Below are 22075 nucleotides of genomic sequence, written 5' to 3' on the forward strand. Positions count from 1 at the left end.
ATTTCTTAAAAATAACTACGATAAGTTTAAGACATATTTAAAACCATGCGTTAAAACATTTTTGAAATTTTACAAAATGATTGCTTTATATTTTCTGCTATATTTTTACCATATTTTTTACGGTCAAGGAATTTAATTTACTTAAATACCATTTCGTACCTTCTCACAATGACAATACAGTATGAGGTCCCTAACCAGATTAATATTGATTGTTACTGTAACAAGGCCCTCTCGCGCATGAGAGGAGGCCTGTGCCCAGTAGTGGGACGTATATAGGCTGAATTATTATTGTATCCATGAGAGGAGGCCTGTGCCCAGTAGTGGGACGTATATAGGCTGAATTATTATTTTGTGACTGTACAAACTCAATAATGGTATGCATTTGTCTAAAATTTTTTTTCAAATAAAACAATATAGGTAAAAAACTTAAGTAAGTCACCTGTTGTATGTAGTTGTGACGTGTACGAATAGACATTTGTTTTGTTTGTGTGTGTGTGTCTTTTAAACATGTATTGTCTATTCGAACACGTCACAACTACATACAACAGGTGACTTACTTAAGTTTTTTACCTATAGTACATTTCGATGCTAGTGCGGAAAGTATGTCATTACTTCACGAGTACCAAGATGTCTTGCCACGAGCCGTAGGCGAGTGTCAAGACTCAGGACGAGTGAAGAATGACATTTCCGCACGTGTATCGAACGAAGTTTTTTAATACAGTTGCGAAAAAATAAGAAAAACAACAAGTACTTTTTTTATGCATGTTCTATGGGACAGAAACAATTGTAAATATAAAATATTATACTATTATTACCTAAACATCGTTATTTACGATTATTTGTGTATCGTATATTTAAATTGTATGAAAACAATATCGAATGTTGCCTTTGGAAACTTAAAACAGTCTTGCGGTAAGAAAAAACGCCTCTGCTACAGGCGTTTCGGCAGACAAAACTTAACGAACGGTTTTTCAATATTCAATATTAAAAATAAACGTGTTATAATGATGAAGAGGTAAGTAATAAAATATGAAATATGCTTATATTTATCATTTTTACATTAACAGTAGGTTTTATGTTGATTACGACTTTTAAAGGAAACTAACATTAACACTCATCAATAAGTAGTCATGAATTGGAACAAGTGGAAAAGTAAAAAGCACTAGTTCGCGAAATCCAACTTTCCGCACGCAGAACAGCTACGAAAAGTATCACTTTTTGAGCAACTATATTAAAAAAAACGTTTTTTACTGTTATATTGTTAACTATGCAACAAAAATACCTTTGAGGCTGGAATAAATTTTTACATAGCGACGCAGTGAAAGACAAAATCATAAATATCTTAAAGACCATCATGTTACCAGAAAAACATGAACAATACTACACATTGACAGATTGACAGATATTGACATGTTGAGAATTATTTTATACACGTTATCAGTGTTTGTTATCACTTGTCCACCGCTATTGCGCGCACGGCGTACGTTGATATCTGAAAAAAAAAACATTTTTTTTTGTAAAAAAATAAATTTCAATTTATTCAATTAGGATCTGTTGGATCTCCTTTGCACCGTCAACATCTAATATACACAATATCAAACATTACAATACAAACATACACATAAACATAAACATAAACGTAAACGTAAACGTAAACATAAACGTAAACGTAAACATATTTAAACATAAACATAAACATAAATAAACAAACACAAGTTATCGCCGACTATTTTTTTTCCACAGGCAACTAATACTCATCGAGACAATTCTAAAAACCCTAAACACAATTAGGTTACGTTGTTTTATCACAGAGTTCCTATGGCCACCTCCTGTTTCCATCATCAGATCATCTCGATGGTACCATAATATTGCATTGTCACCCGACTTGCATATGTCCTATAATATTAATTGAATTTAAATGTTAATGTTAACCTGCATTTTCCGATATTCCCAGCAGGAAAAATCAGATTATTTATTATTTATTAGCATTTAATACAATCAACATTTCAACGTAAACACAAAAATTAGGGTCATACCAATCAAATTCATCATTTCAATACAAATAATTATAGATGAAATCCAAATAGAAAGAGCAATAATGTAATAACGTTCGCACATTTGTCCCTCGTCCCCGGGGAGACTGACAAAGGCCAGCGTCGTCCCAGGAGACACGTTCCATCTAAGTGATTTCTGTGTTTTTAAAGTATGCATTTTGAAATGTGTTCCGTGCAGGTTTCTTAGGTATAGAATAGAATAGAATAGAATAGTTTCTTGCATATCATATTACAACCATGGATGGAATGGAACATATAGGTATACATGTGACACCCTGTAAGGGCACAGCAATATAAGAGGGCTACAAGTAGGTGATTAAATTACAATTATTTCGCACATTTCATTAAATTAATATTACACATACATTCACGCATGATAACTTGATTGTATTATTACATTATTTCCTTACATAAACAAAGCACAGTAATATTTTCATTTACTGACTCTATCAAAATATTCGTTAAGATTATAAAAACATCCATTAATTAAAAACAGCTTCAGGTGTTTTTTTAAATTGACCTACATTGTCTAGATATTTGATAGAGTTTGGGAGGTGGTTGTAGATTTTCATAGTCATATAATGTGGGCTACTTGTGACAAGTTTTAATTTCGAGAAAGGCACTTTTAATTGATTTAGGTTACGATTATTTCTTTTGAGGTATTAGGTGTAGTTATTACTGGAAGGATAAGGTTTGTTTACCCATTTGTAATATAGTTTCGTAACTGGTGACTGAAGAGCTGGCGGCTTCCTCGCACAACGTATCAGTATTGCGATACAACGAGGAAATGCCGCTAGCGTCCTTGGTACAATGCCTCAAGAGCCTATTTAAGATTTAATCTAGTTATCAACAGTAATACGTCTGTATATATCTATTATGTAAATGAAGAGATTACATTCGAATAAAAAAACAACATTGGCTTTTATATTATGAGAATAGAATGCATATTCGTTTATATAGATGGTTTTTCCTCCTGACATTGATATATCGCCAAGGGAGTGGGATAAAATAATAATAATAATAGTAATAGGTACTTAATAATTTGCGGCTTTTGATAATTAAAGTAATGAATGCTTAATACAATTTCTATGGTACATATTTAAGAAATTTAGTCTCTTTAAAATGAGGTATCAACTGTTTAAATCGTGAAGATAGTTTTCTAGTTATGGCAGAATAACAGTCGTCTGTAACATTGAACTAACAGACACTTTCTATGGCTGTTTTTAATCGTACACTTTTGCACCGAACTATAAGTCACCTAAAAGTAACTTCAAAAATATGCCCCATTAAAACAATTTCATGATGATTGGCAGAATTTCATAATTATATATGGTTCCCTAGTTTTATAGGAGGAAATAAAAATATTGGAAAAAATAAACATGTGTTTTTTTCTACGTTTCAATTCGAAATTACAAAATAACCTTAAATTCCAAGTACATCATATGTTAAGCGGATTTGTAGAAAATTTCAAGGAGTACTGTTATGTATTAATCACGTGCCCCTCCCCTTGATCGACATCAACTTCTCCACGTTCTACTAATATGCTATTATTGGGACAGTTTTGCTCCTAAGTGTACATTTAATGCTTACGAAAGTCTGTCACTCCTTCTATTTCCACTTGTTTTACAACTTATACAGTTTTTATATAAAGCTGGGGAATGGTATATGCTTTTCAGTAATTCCGTGTATCTATATATAGGTTGTGCGGAATCCTCAACAAATTATCCAGGTTTAAAACCGACCAAGCAACAACACCGCACAGTTAAGCAGTTAACACCGGATGGATGGCGGACTCGATCCCGCGATTAATCGCTCGGGGATTTACGTTCACACCTCACGCGGAACTTGAAAAGGTGGGTTTTTGGAGTAAAAATAAGGTGGTTATGTCTTTTTTATGGTGGGAAATACATGTTTGGAATAAATCTTTGAGAATAGAAAAACCGGCGGGGTTTTTAATTAGATACTTGGTGCGGGGTAAGTACGAAAGCGATTTCGAAAATGGTAAATATGTAAGGGCAAATGTTGTATTGTTTGTTGTGTTGTTTGTTGTTGTTGTGTTGTTTGTTGTTGTTGTTGAGATTGAAGACCTAGTGGCTGAACCTAACATCATGGGAGAAAGTAAAGCCCACAGACTCCGTTGGTTGGGCCACCTTGAGAGAATGGACGAAAATCGGAACGTAAAAAGAGCGTACCTGGGTCGCCTAGCAGGAGGACGTCCTAGCGGACGCCCTAGGTATCGCTGGAGCGACATGGTGGAGGCGGATCTGCGCGAGCTTCGAGTCGACAATTGGCGAGAGGTCGCACAGGACCGAGAAAAGTGGCGCTGTCTTGTGTCGGAGGCCAAGTCTCATTTTGGGTCGCTGAGCCAACGGAGTAAGTAAATGTTGTATTTGTGGGCGGTTTTAACAACGAATTAAATATATGAAAATATGATGATATAGGAAATGATTTACTCTTCAGGTAAAATATCATGTTTTGATTGATGTAATATACTAAATAATATGGTTCTACTTATGGCAAGTGATTAGGTACTGTAAGTAAATAAATATAAATAAATATTATACTGATATTATTACACAAATTGACTAATACCCACTTTATGCTCAAGAAGGCTAGTGTTATGGGTACTCAGACAACGAAATATATAATATACAAATACTTAAATAGGTACATAGAAAAATCTATGACTCAGGAACAAGCAGGAACAAAATCTGTGTGTTATGTATTCTTCAACTTTCACTGTTTCTTTGTTATTTCTTGTTGTTGTTTATGTATTTTCTTCTTTGTAATAATTGATGTGTTGTCTGAATAAATATTATTCTATACTATTCTTTTCTAAATATCTGTGTTCATCACACAAATAAATAAAAATAAATGAATTTAATCTGTTTATTTTCATTTCAGTATTGAGATGCAGCCCGAACTCAGTTACAATCTTTATATTTGGAGATTAATTTAACTACGTCTTAATTAATTTAATAAATTTAGTTTTAGGCAGTTAGTGCATGTTATTTTAATATTGTTGTAACAACATTATTTCATGTTAATCAGTGCTTTCTTAAGTGCACTCTTTATTTTATCAGGATGTTTTTCTAGAGTTTCTACTATAGACTGTTCTTTTATTTCGAAGACTAAAATGACAACCGCAAATGTCAAACGTAGAAATAATGTGACCAGCTTAAAACAAATAGTGCTGATCTTTGATTTCGGTTTGTGAATAACCGATAAATATTAAAATAATTTTAGATTAAAAATAAACAATTAATGAAATCAACTCACTACATGATAGGAAGTAAATAATAAATAAAATCTACTCACTACTAATCCACTCAAACATTTGAAAATTGCATTATGAGCTTCGAGGTGACTGTTAATCTTACAATAAAATCGCTTTTAAATATTAGAAATATTGTGTTTAGACCTGGATACAAACTTTCTAAATGCCTCAAAATGGTGTTACATGCCTATATAAGTAACTCCCAATAGTTTATTTTCGGTTAGTACCGGTTGTAGCACATCACTATTTATAAGACGTAAAAAACCAGCAACACATGAAATGTCATTTTAGTCTACGGGATAAAAAAATAGAATATACTTGTTTGGATAAGCTGTTCAGGAAAAGCCCTTACCTGGATTCGAACCCAGGACCATCGGATTCAAAGGCAGGATACCACTAAGCTAGACCGGTCGTTAAAGTAAGAAATATTTATAGAGTATCGGATACAATATACCTACCACTTGGTGAGCAGGCCGGTGGTGTGCGAGTACGGGGCGGGGTACGGCGAGTATTGCGAGTACGGGGCCGCGTACGCGTACTCGCTCGCTAATGTCGTTGCGCCTGGAACAGGGAAAAATACTTGTGTAAAATTTAGTCTTTTTATTTATTGAGAAACAAACAGTCATGTATTAACATTTTTTATTATTAACATATTTATTAACGTTTCCTTAATTTACATATCAAAATACGTTGCTAATGCACCTTTAACAAATGTAGTGAAACAATTATTCAATGACGACGCCTTAGGTTTAAACTTTAAAATCCTTTCATCCTTTAGTACTGAAAGGTTTACTAAAATGTTTTTAGAAAAAAAGAAACATTTTTGGTACAAGCTCTTATCGCTGACTGTACTTTTATAAAAACCCAAAACACAATTAGTTTGCGTTGTTTTATCAGAGTTCCTATGGCCACCTCCTGTCTCCATCATCAGATCAGCTCGATGGTACCATAATATTGCATTGTCATGTAGGTAGATTGTAATATGTATAATTTATAGAATTATAGAAATCCAAACATTTACAGTATCTACTTATGCCAAAAACCGTACAAGTGCGAGTCGGACTCGCCCACCGAGGGTTCCTTACTTTCTAGTATTTGTTGTTTCAGCGGCAACAGAAATACATCATCTGTGAAAATTTCAACTGTCTAGCTATCACGGTTCATGAGATACAGCCTGGTGACAGATGGACGGACGGATAGCGGAGTCTTAGTAATAGAGTCCCGTTTTAACCTTTGGGTACGGAACTCTAAAAACTAAGTCGGAACAATTTAAATAAAGTATATCTACTAAAACATAACATTGTGTTTCCTAACTAGGTACCTATCTCTCTCTGTCTTCACGCTAAAGATATTTAAAAAAAAACATATTTGCGCATAATGACATAGTGTGCCGTCAGCTTTAAATATAATATATATTTTCATTTCCCCGTAACTGAATTGAGCATATAGAAACAAAAGTTCAAAAACCTCGTTGGCACGGTTTCAAGAAAAATACACCCCTTTTCTTATAAAATGTAGGTTTTGTGACCTTTACGAGTATTTTCTTTCCCCTAAGGTGTTGAGCGAAAAAACTTAAATATCAGGCATTTTATGCCTGATATGTACCTAAAAAGTATATTGCGCTGTAAGGTGTATTCGGGTAATTTCGTAAATTGGGTTATCTCATTTAAAATTCACTCATATTCCGTTGTAATAAGAGTCGAAAAAAAGTGACGGAATTAACCGTCACTTTTTTTAGTGCTTTTATCTTTTGGAATTAACATATCTTAGATTTTTCGAGTTATGTGCTATTTTTAAATCATATGAAAAATAGGAAGTTTCAAAGATGGTGTTTCTGTTACGATCAGAAATAAGTATACAGTACCTGGGCGACCGAGCTTTGCTCGGTTATAACTATTTATTGTAATATAGTGGTCTATAGGTGATAATCTTAACTACATTTTTTTACTAAATTAAACTTGTCTAAAACAGTAAAAATTAAAAAATTATATATAAACTTGAACATATAAAAAAAAACAAAAGTTAGTCACCGGGCGAGATTCGAACCCGTAACAGTCGTTTAGCAGTCCGCGTCTTAACCCGCTGGACCAGACGGACAGTGGCCGGTAACACGAAATTAGCGACCATATTCTGCGTCGAAAGAAAAACGCATGAAAACTCGAAAACACGCGTTTTCCCAAACATAAGACTAATCTAGATAAATTGTATACCCCCAAAAACCCCCATATACCAAAATTCAGCGAAATCGTTAGAGCCGTTTCCGAGATCACAGAAATATATATAGAAGAATTGCTCGTTTAAAGGTATAAGATATCTTATCTTTCTCATAACTTTTTACCGCATTAAAATATAATTAATTTCCATCTAAATTAAAAACTAGAATGTAAATGCAAATATTCTCATCTTCAAACCGGAATTTAAACCGGTTGTTATATTGTCCGATTTCTTTTATATGACTATGACTTATTATGACATTTATGAATCATGTCTTTACTGAAAAATCACGGCCTGTTTCAAGACTCCGCATATCACGGCATTACATAGCGTTATTTAAATAGACACGCCTCGCCTCCACGCCCTCGCATATAACCTTTATACGCGTAACCACATTCAAAATATGTCCCCGCCACCCTGACGTTAATATTTATAACCAAAATAAGCCACCGAAGTACTCAGAAGCACTTCTGTCGCATCACAGACTCGTGTTACGCTTCGTTACCCCCTCCAGACAAAGCCTGTATGGCCACCCCCCTCTAAAATTATTTGCATACCCCCGAATGAGCTATTAAAGATGTCTGCTCCCGGGTAAGCAGATTGCGGTGGATTAAAGACCAAAAGGGAGAGCGGCCCCAGAATACTCCCTGCGGCACTCTGAATTATTCTCTACCTTTATAAGCATAAGTGCGAATTTTGTGCGGTTTGACATAAATTTTATGACGTTACGACCGGCACAGAGCGGGGTCCAGAGGAGAAAATTAGATTTCGTGGAGAGTGCTCTGCAGGAGTGGCGCTCGACTTTGTCGAAAGCTTTCGTAAAGTCATTGTCGTTTTTTCAGTGATTCCTCAACTGTTTTTCTGTTCGGCCACTTTTTGCTTTATCCCCTTTTCATTGTTTTATTCTTGTTTCATTGTTTTATCTGTGCGTGGCTGCGACTCGTTATTGCGTTTGTTTATTGGCAGTGATGCTCCGAGTTGATGTCCGCAATTTGGGGGACGTTTTTTAGGTGGCCATTTGCGCAGTTTTACTTTGTTTTAATGTAACGGATTTATTTTTGCTTTCAAATGATTTACTTTTGAAATGGAAAGTGGCTATTCCATTAAACAAATATAGGTATTATTTTGTGACATACAGAACACAATACAAATAGGCAAATGGTCACTTAAAATAATGACCGTACTGACAGTAGTAAAACATTTATTTTGATAAATATTTATAATGAATAATTAATGATACATAAGCATAGACACATTATGGATGAATTCTTTTTACACGTGAAAACAATTTATAGTTGCTACTAGCAGATCACCGCCGAAGAGACTCGCCAACGGCGACATTCGTAACTATAGCGTCTTGTACACACACAGCTGCAAAAGTGCATACCCACTTTATGAATGGAATGGGTCAGTTACCGGCACCGCCTTATCCACTGTAAGCAAGTGGATAAGGCGGTACCGGCGCGGCGTTTGTTGGAATACTAGCGCTGCCGCGTCGAGATCGCTCGGATGGGGGTTCACCGCCGACACCGTTCACACATATCTAAACTTGTCGTAGAACTGTCACTCACCGTCATAGTGTGCGTGCGTGCATATGGCGGTGCCGGCGGTTGGAGGATTACTAGCGCTGCCGCGTCAGGACTAGCCACCGCGGATGGGGGTTCACCGCCGACGCCGTTCAAATATATCTAAACTTGTCGTAAAACTTTCACTTACCGTCATAGTGTGCGTACGGAGGATAAGGCGGTGCCGGCGGTTGGAGGACTACTAGCGCCGCCGCGTCGGGGCTCGCCGCCGCCGATGGGGGTTCACCGCCGGCGCCGCCGTTTGAACCCGTTGAGTCGTTTGTAGCTGTGGAATAATCACAGGTTAGAACTTTGTTATTGGTCATTTATTTATTTTAACTTTGTTGCACTATAAAAATATAAAAACGGCGGACATAACGCCATATAGAGGATTGTTAGCTAAGGGATGAAATGGTGTCTTTCACCTGGAGTTAAACACTCTTCTTTTCATTTCGAACAGTAAAATACATGTGCATTAAAAAAATACACGGCTAAGTATAAACTTCAGTAGTATTTCTTGGGAGTTTACTTTCAATTAACAATTTAGCATGAAAAATGAAAAGTCCATTATCTAGGTACCAGTCAACCATTGTTACCTATAATTACCTATTGCATATTGTTTTATATATCGGATATATCGGAGCGGCCGAGGTGCTCACTAATATCTGAACACGCACTCTAACGCCTTGACAATAGAGGCGTGTTCAGATATTTGTGCGCACCTTGGCCGTTCCGATACATCTGATGTCGACTTTACTAACTAAACAGTTCGGTTTGTGTACTCGCCTAAAGCGTTAAAAAACCGGACAAGTGCGAGTCGGACTCGCCCACTGAGGGTTCCGTACTTTTTAGTATTTATTGTTATACTTAGCGGCAACAGAAATACATCATCTGTGAAAATTTCAACTGTTTAGCTATCACGGTTCATGAGATACAGCCTGGTGACAGATGCACGGACGGACAGCGGAGTCTTACTATTAGGGTCCCGTTTTACCCTTTGGGTACGGAACCCTAAAAAGAATATCTAAGGATGATTCAGAGGGGTCCAAAGAAAGTCTAATATATGTCAGTTGATTAGAACATTTTATTTTTTTGTGTATTTTTCGATTTTCGTCGACTTAAGTATGTTACAAAAATCTTCACACCACATTTTCATATACTAGTTGGCTCATATTTAGACTGGAATATAAAGTTAAGCGTTGAACAACTTTTATTTTCGCTCTTTTGTAGGGTTCCGAAAACATGGAAGCCCGTGACTAAGACTCCACTGTCCATCTGTTTGTCTGTCTGTCACCAGGCTGTATACTGCTGTATATCGTGATAGCTAGACAGTTGAAATTGTCACATATGATGTATTTCTGTTGCCGCTAGAACAGCAAATACTAAAAATAGAATAAAATATACATTTAAGTACAGTCAAGTGTAAAAATATGGGTGTACATATCTTACTCAAAAATATGTCCCATAGCATCTTATTTATATCTTTTATTTTTATTTGACGACCGATTTGGCCTAGTGGGTAGTGACCCTGCCTACGAAGCTGATGGTCCCGGGTTCAAATCCTGGTAAGGGCATTTATTCGTGTGATGAGCATGGCTATTTGTTCCTGAGTCATGGGTGTTTTCTATGTATTTAAGTATTTATAAATATTTATATATTATATATATCGTTGTCTAAGTACCCTCAACACAAGCCTTATTGAGCTTACTGTGGGACTTAGTCAATTTGTGTAATAATGTCCTATTATATTTATTTATTTATTTATTTTTTTATCTTATTTCAGTGTAATAAGAGCGTAGTACCATATTTATAAGACGATTCTCTCGATACATATTTTTGCAGCCGACTGTACAATAACAACAATCGTGATTTTTTGCCGTTTTTTTCGCAATGGTACGGAACCCTTCGTGCGCAAATCCAACTCGCACTTCACCGGTTTTTTAGGGTTCCGTACCCAAAGGGTAAAACGGGACTCTACTACTAAGACTCCGCTGTCCGTCCGGCTGTCTGTCTGTCTGCCCGTCTGTCACCGGGCTGTTCATGAACCGTGATAGTTAGATATTTGAAATTTTTACAGATGATGTATTTCTGTTGCCCCTATAACAACAAACACTAAAAGCGGCCAAGTGCGAGTCGGACTCGCCCATGAAGGGTTTCGTACCATTGATAACGTATTAAAAAATACTACTTACTAGATCTCGTTCAAACCAATTTTCGATGGAAGTTAAGTACATCATATATTTTTTTAGGTTTATCATTCTTTTATTTTAGAAGTTACAGGGGGGGGGGGACACACACACATTTTACCACTTTGGAAGTGTCTCTCGCGCAAACTATTCAATTTAATTAATTTTTGAAGACCTATCCATAGATACCCCACACGTATGTGTATGAACAATTTTTTTTTTTTGAGTTTCAGTTCTAAGTATGGGTAACCCCCAAAATGTTTTTTTTTTTTTTTCTATTTTTGTGTAAAAATCTTAATGCGGTTCATAGAATACATCAACTTACCAAGTTTGTACAGTATAGCTCTTATAGTTTCGGAAAAAAGTGGCTGTGACATAATCGGACAGACAGACGGACATGACGAATCTATAAGGGTTCCGTTTTTTTGCCATTTGGCTACGGAACCCTAAAAAGTACGGAACCCTCGGCGGGCGAGTCCGACTCGCACTTGTTAGGTTTTTTTATCGCTCGTAGCGTTGTCTGCCTTTACCTTTAATCAAATGTTTTTTTTTCTTTGTATCTTTTTCTGAGTTATGCCAATAAAAAGTATTCTAGATCTATCTATTTTATAACTAGCCTCATAGATAGTAGCACAATGTTTTCCAATTCCAAAAGTTAAAATGGTTTTTCCAAAACATTTTCAACAGCACCATTTGAATTAGTTTCACCAAACTGCTATAGTTTTCGCAACGCGCCCGTTTTTCCGAATTAATCGTCAGTCGGATTCAAATAAAATAAAATCCAGTTGGAAAAATGGCCGCTTTGCCGCGGATGAAATGGTAAAATATTGCTGGAATTTAGAATTTTGTGGATATAAAAGAGTGTCAACTAGTTTCTAGTGGATTTTGAAAGGCTTTAGAAAAAGCTATATTACAGTACATATGGGGCTACTTTATAGCACTAGTGCGAGAAGTAGCATATTACGTTACTGTGTCGAACATTTAAAGGGCCATATGTACCTACTGTAAAACGTTGTACGATACATGTGCGAATAGGTAATTCGCAACTCGTGTCGATTTAAAACACTCCCTTCGGTCGTGTTTTAATTTATCGCCACTCGTTTCGAATTTCCTATTTTTCGCACTTGTATCGTAATGTACTAGTATACCTACTTTTATATACACCGTGGGCTCATATAACCTGACAGATTTTAAAGGTGTATTCTTGACCGCATTTAGAGACTAACGTCCCGATTCGAAGAAGAAGATACGATAACGATAAGTTCTGGTTTAGATAAGTTCTCATTTAGATATGGTTTGTATGTCGTATAATTGACAGAAGCAGCTCGATTCGGGCAACCAATGTCACTTTGACGTTAGAAATATCGTAGATAGATCTTATTGGGATCACAGCGGAATCGAAATGAACGTCAATCTTGACATATCGTTTAGGTATCGATTTTTCCAAGATCTTAAACGTGTCTTAATCATTCTTCGAATCGGGCCGTAAAATGTTATACAAAATTTTCTGAAATCGGTCCTGTTTTAGAGATAATGGCAATCCTTGTGCAAATTTGTTCCTGATGTAATAACTCAGTGAAAAACGCCTTTTTGGCAGCGACGGTGCCACTATGGCACTTGGTTTAGACATACCTAGTGACAGACATTAAAGTTTTAAAAGAAAGCCGCAAAATTTATCGCTAAATATAACAAAAAGAAACTAATTGGTTTCAATATTTTTTTTCGCCAAGATGTAAAAAGCGGGCCGTATGCTTGTTTGCCACCGTCGTGGTATAAAAAAAGAACTAACGTGTTGTATGCTGAAAACACACAAAAAAATTGCCGTATTTGACCACCAGTCATAACATTTTTAGCTTCTTATGGCCTCAGAATGCGTGATTAAAATGTGTCGGGTTATACGGGCTCACGGTGTTAAAATAAATATACAGGCGAATTAAATTTAAAAAAATACGTTTATTGAACGAGCACCTATAACACAACTGATGCGATAGAATACAACAGACAATAAGAGTCCATCTAAACTAACTTTTCACCGACTCGAAAATAACAAAGTGAGGAAGTTTCATTATAAACAGAATATTTTTATATACTTAACTTTAATAAACAATAAATAAGTGAATATTTGGGGATAATCTTGATGCTGATACGATGTGCGAGGAAGCCGCCAGTTCTTCGGTCACCAGTTATGTAGTTATGAATCATAACTTATGATATAAATACATAGTTTTAAATATGAAATACTGCGATTGACGGCTCAGGACCGCTTCGCCCACAATCCTATTTCGTTACCTTCTTAACTTGTCGTTATTGTCATATGGTCCATAGCTCTGATTCGTCAAAATTCCTATATCGTCACTTTCCTATCTTGTCCACATTCCTATTTGGTCCACAGTGCTAACTCGTCCACATTCATATATGGTCCACATTGCTCGTATTGGTGGAAGTCAAATTGACATGCCAGCAAAAATTTCTAGTTGGAAACTAGTGATACAAAAGTTAATGAAAAGTACAGAAATTGTCTTATTTATTGAAGGCAGTCAGGATAATGAGTGGTACTATAATGATGTAGAGCTGGCACTGTAGTCAAAATGGGAATGTAGACGATTTGAGACTAGTCAAAATATGAATATGGACGAGGTAGGAAGGTGACGACTTAGGAATTGTATGCTGACGACATGGTATTGTGGACGATCTAGAAAGACCCCGACCTGCGATCCTGACCCCGATTGAAATGTGAAACTATGTTTTATATAGGAATAAATGTTACGCCAACCAGACGCTTCCGATTTCTGCAAAAAACTTGTGCGCGCTGGGTTCCCATGGACCTCGGCGTCATACTCGTGAACGAGTGCTGTTTGTGGAGACTGGACTGTTTAAGCTAACTTTATTGAGTATATTACATTACATTATTATTATTTTTTACAGTGAGACACCTCATTCGGTTCTCGTATGTTTCTTTTATCCTAATGAATGTTTTAATTATACGGAATTTTGACTCTTAGAGACTCTATACATCTCTAAGGATAATTGGATAAAAGTCATTTAGTTCTGACATTTAGAGATATAAATAATTTTAGATTTTTTTTTGTACTTATCTGTTTGTTTTTTTTAAATTTATTATTATTAAGTATTTTAGTTATTTTTTTCTAATTGTATTTTATTTATAATTGTTGATTGCTTGTTTTTGCTTGTATGTAAATTCCATGTTGACGTGTAAAAGTGACCTTGTGGCCTATTTGCTGGATAAATGTTGAAGTTGAAGTTGAACTCTCTAAGGTTTCTATAAATCTGTAAAGCTTTTCGAGTGTCAACAATGTACTAACACTAATAACACTCTCATAAAACGATTAAAAACCCACACACACCTAAAAAGATGATGTCATAGAATCCCATTCACAAGTTCAATATCACTTCCCACGTGCTGAATGGATCCGATCTGACCACAAGACTGCGGTCGCGCGGTTCCATGGGAATATCATTCATTCGTTCAATTTCATTCACTGGCCTTGGTATTTGATATTACGTGTTGGGTGACTTGCAACTATTCGGTGGATGCAAGTTTTTTTGGATTGGAGTTTTGATGGAATTATCAGAGGCAAACGGATTTTATATTAAAAAACTATAATATTTTGCGAAACACGTCATCATAATCTTCTTAGCATACATTTTTAGGGTTCCGTACCTCGAAAGGAAAAAACGGAACCCTTATAGGATCACTTCGTTGTCCATCCGTCCGTCTGTCTGTCTGTCAAGACCTTTTTTCTCCGGAACGCTTGGAGGTATCAAGCTGGAATGTATATCAAATACTCAAGTCTACTGTCCCTTAGAGCTGTGAAAAAACCTAACTTCTAAGCCAACGCAATCAAAAGATACAGCCGTTAATGCCGCAAATTTCCGCAAATTTTCGACACTCGCAAGGGAATCAAAACCGTATACTTCCCGTAAACTCAGAATCTTGAAATTTGGTACAAAGCAACGTTTTATAGCACAGATAATGAAAAAATTGCGAAATTCGTAAATTTTTAGTTACATCATATAATAATATATACCTACAAGTCCGACTTAGCTGGTTTTTTTTTGTATTAGAAAAAGGGTAAACATTCTTTACGTGTCCTTTATTGAAAAACGCTTTAAGACTTTGTAACTTACTTATACCAAAAGAATGTAATATAGATCCTTCAAGGAAAGGTGATTGGTAAATATCAAAGAATAATTTCGTAGGTTTATATATTTCAAGATACTCATTGGTACGAGCCGGGGTTCGAACCCATTATCTACGTTTGGGAAATTGGTAAGTTCCTTATCAGTTATTAGGTTTGAACAGAAATCTTATATTATTATGTGTTTAAGTCCAGTAAAACGTCCCCAAAAAACACACTTTCAATCTACGCTTGAAAGTTTTAATGCTGTTCTCATGTCAAAAACTTTCCGAGGTCCTTTAGTTTTTTTTTTACACGGACCGTAAGTAGTCCAGAATTTTTATATAAGTTTCTGTTTGTTAACCATCTTTGCTAATTAACCACAATGTTTTTTTTCACGTCAGCAACTCGAACAAGGGTGATTTTCTGCTTGAAAACAGTGAGCAAAATCGCATTTTCGAGTTTTGGTATCGCGATTTACTGCACGGCATTTGTAATGACAGTGACGAAATGTCAAAAAGAAACTGAAAAAATATAACGTGTACATAGACATTGCCACACTTTAGCCTGTCAATGTCCGTGTGGAGCTTAGATGGACTCTATTTAGCACTATTATGCAGCCATAGGGGTCATTGACCGTTTGACAATAGCCCTAGATCAGGTGCGCAGGCGGCTTCTGTTACAATTACAGAGGATGTGGTCAGGATGAGATTACGGGGATACTGTGATGCTGCCAGCTTAAAAAGGAGGATTTTGACATGCACATCTTCTGCGGTTAGGTCTTTTTTAGTCTGTGACGTTGGCTTTACTTACCAGATTAAAAGAAAGTATTGGTACATGTATATCTAAGGTGGTTAGGCTTTTTTTAGTCTGTGGCTGTTGTGTTATACTCGCCTAGTTGCCATTGATGAGATAGTATCGAGAAATGGTATATTTAGTAACAAGTTTGTTTATTTATTGTATCGGGATGTGGTTTTACTAAATGGGGAGTAGTGGCATTGTCTAAATCTTGAAATTCGTATTTACGTATATCCTGATTGATGTTTAATAGGCTTGCCATACCTTTTTTAAAGTAAAAAAAAAAGAATAGCCGAAAAAGGGAGGTGGCGAGCATTTCGATATATGATTTGCACACGTTTCACATCGAGGTAGATTGCAGTTTACGTCAGTACGAATCGATTTGGTCCAGTCAATAATGGTCCTACGTCGCTGCGTTTTCGCGTTACAGTCGATTAAAGTTGTTAAAAAAAAAGGGGTATCAAATTATTTGCACACGTCTGCCTCTGGGGTTCATGGTCACAAATATCTTGGAAACGAAGAAAATCGAGGAGGCAGACATTCAGGGCTCTGCATTATCATGGGACGGAGTTGTAAAAGTGTTTGAAAAAAAAACTCTACTAAGTCATTTGCACACGGTTCTCATTGCCCCCATTCGATTCATTACGACTCCGTGGATACGAAAAAACATTTGGCAGACACTTTGCTCACTGATATTTAACTTTATAACGGTTTGAAATGGACGTAATCAAATTACTTCTATACTACCACATGTATCTATAGATGTAGGTATACGCTATATACCAGGGGTCACCAATTAGTTTCGCTCGGGGTCTGTTTTAAGAAATGAAATGACCATCGCGGTCCGCACAACATTTTATAGAAAAAATATTTATTAAACAAATGTAATTACAGAAATAACAAAGGTATTTTTTTACATATCAATGAGAAAAATGAAATTTTTTGTTCCGGACTATCTGGACTATCTAGCTAGTGACTTCGCCCGGCCGTTTTCAAATTGACGTCAACAAAGATAATGCGGGGGATACATTTTTATTTTAAATTACGCACTCTGTAGTGCAAAAGTTGCTGTGTTCTCGCGGTCCGCACAAAATGGGTCGGCGGTCCGGATGCGGACCGCGGTCCGCCATTTGGCGACCCCTGCTATATACATTTAGGTACGCAATACGGAAAAGGTCGGAACTGGGTTATACCGTTCTCACTCATATTCCCAGATAAAAGAGAGACACTACGAAAGGAACTATGGAGATGTTTTATACCTGCGGAGCCGCAGTTAACAGGCAGAAGCCAAATATTTTGAAGAGTTTTGAAAATCGTTCGTATAGATTCTATTAATTATTTTCAATAATATTCAGTAGATGCAAAATTTTGTATTTGCAGCTTGGCGCGAGTGTCGAGTTGAAAAAAAAAAAAAAATTCAAATGGTCTGCCTTTGGAATATCAGGGGTCTGAAGTCTGAACGTCTGCCTCATCGATTTTTTTCGTTTTCATGATAAATTGAAACATCAGTCCAAGAGGCAGACATGTGCGCATAATATAGCACATCTTTTTTTTTTTACATTTTTGAAGCGCTGTCAATAGACAACGCAGCGGCATCACGCTGGCAGACTATTTTTCCGTGGTCCTTTTCATTGTTTTTAATCGAACAATTCAAATCTGCCAAGTGTGCATTTCATATACAGTTTTTTAAATAATAAAAATAACTTAAAAAATTGAAAACTTCAAAAGTCAGAGCCCTGGATGTCTGCCTCTTCGATTTTTTGTGTTTACAGGATGACTGTGATCATCAGCCCCAGAGGCAGACATGTGCAAATAATATCGCCCACCTTTTTTTTTTAACATATTTGAAACGCTGTAAATTGACAACGCAGCGCCACCGTGGTGGCAGACGAGGTCCTTTATGTTTCTCAAGGTATCATTATTGCTATTAATAACGTCTGCCATGTGTGCTGATGATATCGAAATTTTGCTCGCCACCTCCCTAACTATAGGACTAAGATTTCAACAGATTAGGTATGTTTCAACATACCTACTGTAGAAACGACTTAGCCGATTTTGATCAATGAGGTGTCAATGTCATTTAAATGGCCAGACTGACATGCATAGGATATTAACTGGGCGAATAAGTTTCTTAGTCTGTTTGTAGTTTTGTTATGAACCGAAGCGTTAGCGAAGCCGTCAACTCTGGCATTTCGCTTTCGTATGTCCGGATGTTCTCCTCTACAGGTCGCAATTCTTAACCGTTTCTCGTGAAATTTTGTGACCAGATTCTATGATTAAATAGTTTTTTTTTATTGATACAGTTTTTGATAAATTTTCACAATGTTGAAATTGGCATAAAGAACTTAAGCGCCAATAATCAGCGCGCATAAGCGCATATAATCATCTATGGCGCTTAAGATCATTGTGAGTTCACTATGATAACGGCTCAAGGAACTAACTGCCCGATCCGAAGAATGAGATACGATAACGATACGTTCTCGTTTAGATAAGTTCTCATTTAGATATCGTTTGTATGTCGTATAATTGACATAAGCAGCTCGATTCGGGCAACCAATGTCACTTTGACGTTAGAAATATCGTAGTTAGATCTTACTGGGATCACAGCGGAATCGAAATAAACGTAAACTTTGACATGTCGTTTAGTTGTCGATATTTTAAAGATCTTTCCAAGATCTTATACGTGTCTTAATCATTCTTCGAATCGGGTCGTAAGTATTTTTCACTTTTACATTTTCTAAACTTAACGCGAGTTCTACACAGGTCACTGAGCTACTATAGCTTACGCTATTCACCGCCACTTAAATCTAAGTGTAGTTGGAACTTCGATTACGGGATATTTTATTTCAATGTCACCACAGAAATGTTGGCAATGTCACCGCAGAGGGAGAGATGCGATAATAGAGAAACAGTTAACCTGCCGGATCTGAATGCGAAATGGAGGATGATTCTGAGACGATTTTTTTTTGTCAAAATTATCATTTTCGATACAAGCTCTTATCGCTGACTGTACTTTTCTTTCAACATGCAACGAGTACTCATCGAGACAATTTTTTTCTCGCGATAAACGAGCGCGTACATTATTTTGGTCAAACTGTCATGGCGTCGCCGACCGCATGCCGAATCATAGCAGCGAGGTATCAAAGCGCTATATATTACCGATATTTAGAAAAATAGATTATTCTTCTTAGCCACATTATGCATATTGCCCGGGCTTTCCCTAACTACATATTCCTTTAACCCTGAACTTTTATAGAGCTAAGAGTTGATATTTTAAAAACAAAACAACTGCTTCTAAGTCTCAGGAGCCTTATAGGGAGCGTGCATGAACTGTAGGAGGCAGTACAGGAGCCGTCAGATTTTTGGCGCGAGGCGTAAATGTGATGTTTATTGTACCGATGTAGCCCACAAGATGGCAGAACCTACTATGGACAAGAAAACACGTGACGTGTAAATGTACATGTTTATGGTTCCGATTCAGGCCACAAGATGGCAGACCCTCCAACGCGCACGGTCCCTATATAATACATATAAGACGGGGTTTGACATATATCTCAAACATCATGTCCATTCCACAACTGATTTGCATCTAAGGACACGTCACATGCTATAGTTCGTGCCATCCACGATGACGCGCAGAGTTATCAAATCTAACCTTTAATAGCTTGACAATACGAGTCAAGGCACGCGTCTTCTTGAATGACACTATCTAATACATAAGTTTATCCTTTACCTACTCGTAGACTGTAATGATTGAATTAAGATTTCATATACCAAACTATAATTGCGTACTTTTCATGTATGGACCCAACTCAACTGAAATAAAAGCTTCGATATGCTGTTTCAACTTTTAAAAATTACCTATCACGTGCCGTCGCGCACCCATAGAACGGGGGACTGGCGCGCGACGGCTCGCGCGTTCAGTCATTTTACTACATTTTCATTACCTATTTAGGTTTTATGGTAAAAAAAATATTATTGATGACTCGTAGAAAAAGTATTGTATACAATAGTGATATAATCAAGCTTTTTAATCTCGTACCTTACTTAGGCAACTCAGCAAGCTTCGTTCGTCGAGTACCATGTTTAGCGGTACTCGACTGAAAAGCTCTCTATTATACCACGATTGTATAAAACACTATTAGACAATCCCACGGAAGTTCAGCTCAGAATCCGCCGTCTCACACCGCCGCAGGCACTTTTCAGGGCGTGACGGCAGTCAGCCAAATGACAATACTTGACAGATTGGTGGTTGTCAAATGACAGGCCCGACGTCCGTCGCGTCACGATTTGATTATGGATATAAACGGAAACCTTTAAAGGTCATGGTTGTACTTAATTTGCTTATTAACGGATGTCTTATGATTAGTGGATTTTGAGTGGAAATTAGTGGTTACGATTTTTATGATAGCAACGGCAGCGTTACTCGCACTCAGTTTTCTTTACTCATACTCTTAAAGTAGGTCATTGTTGTTCTATGAAAGAATTCTATGATTAGCTTTTATAATTCTTCGTCCTCAAGAAATAACAGAAACATCGCAATTTTAAACGAGGTGTTTTTAAATTAAACCTGTCTTGGCTAGAAAACTCCCTTGAATTTTAGGGAAACTAGACAACTGCATAGTGAACGTCAAATAAAGCTACACCGGCTCTAGCCCTACACCTCTGACTCGACAATATTTAAATCCCCCCAATTGGAGGAGGGTATCCCAATATGGACCGGAAAGAAACTCGGCGGGGCACATCTTTTCAAAACATTACATCTTATAATTAACATGCATTAAATAAGAAAAAAATACAATTTAGATTAGAAATACAATTTAGATGATGAAAAGAATGGACAATCTTACCTGAATGAGGAGTATAGTGTGGATGCGCGGCGTGCTCGTACGGCGTGTCGAACAACTCGCCGTAGTACCCCGTCGCCCCGCCCGCCGCGCCGCCGAGCTCTGACAGAAGCTTGTACTCATCTTTGAGACTCCATTTCGATGATGACCAGAGCTGAAAGGATATTATTACATTAGAATATAATAATATATTCATTCATTCATTCAAATTCAATCATTCAAAACATTCATTCAATTCATTTATTCAATTCGTTTATTCAATTCATTCATTCAATTTGATGATCGGTCTGGCCTAGTGGGTTCAAATCCTGGTAAGGGCATTTATTTGTGTCATGAGCATGGATATTTGTTCCTGAGTCATGGGTGTTTTCTATGTGTTTAAGTATTTATTAATATTGATACATTATACATATCGTTGTCTGTGGGATGTCTGTCTGTTGATACTGTGGGACTTAGTCAATTTGTGTAATAATGTCCTATAAATAAATAAAACATTTATGCAATTAATTCATTCATTTAATTAATTCATGTTATTCATTCAATTCATTCATTCATTCATTCTTCATAAATTCATTCATTCATTCATTTGTTAAGAATTTTCATTTTTATTTTTGCATAGGGTAAAAGACTACTGACTAGGCTAATGAATACGTAAAGAAAGGCGTATCCATCGTGATTAGCGTAACGTTAATCACGCCAACAATCTCACACCAAAAGCCAAACCAATCCTTAAACACTTTAATCCGTTAACCCGGAAATCCGCACTGGCGATAAATCGGGCTGTTTTTTCGGACCGTCACGGCGGCGGGGCCGCGACCGACGCCATCAGTCAAGATGGCCGTTTGGCGCCAAAATGGAACGCTTGTTTATGGTTTAGCTTTTTAAAATGTTGATAGACTTAGCATCAGAACATACTTTTATTAATTTTGTTAACTAGTATACTTAATCAATATTGAGTTTAAGATATGCAAGGTTTAAGAAAAATATAAAGTGCA

At 36.6% G+C, this 22075-nt stretch overlaps 1 protein-coding gene across 3 annotated transcripts in view; it reads right to left on the reverse strand.

Annotated features, from left to right (window-relative positions):
* Positions 1-5377: 5377 nt before the first annotated feature.
* Positions 5378-22075, reverse strand: part of LOC133530813 (paired box protein Pax-2-A) — a 155837-nt gene continuing 139139 nt past the window's right edge. For 2 of the 3 annotated variants that reach the window (XM_061868885.1, XM_061868884.1), the window contains exons 9-11: positions 21084-21234; positions 9262-9396; positions 5378-5892 (exon numbers count right to left, since the gene is read on the reverse strand). In XM_061868885.1, the coding sequence (XP_061724869.1) occupies positions 5786-5892; positions 9262-9396; positions 21084-21234 (393 nt within the window). In that variant the 3' untranslated portion in view covers positions 5378-5785. Of the gene's footprint in view, positions 5893-9261; positions 9397-20849; positions 21235-22075 lie in introns of those variants that run through there. The other variant, XM_061868886.1, reaches the window with a different exon arrangement.

Source organism: Cydia pomonella, chromosome 23 (genome assembly GCF_033807575.1).
Source record: "Cydia pomonella isolate Wapato2018A chromosome 23, ilCydPomo1, whole genome shotgun sequence".
Lineage (NCBI taxonomy): Eukaryota > Metazoa > Arthropoda > Insecta > Lepidoptera > Tortricidae > Cydia > Cydia pomonella.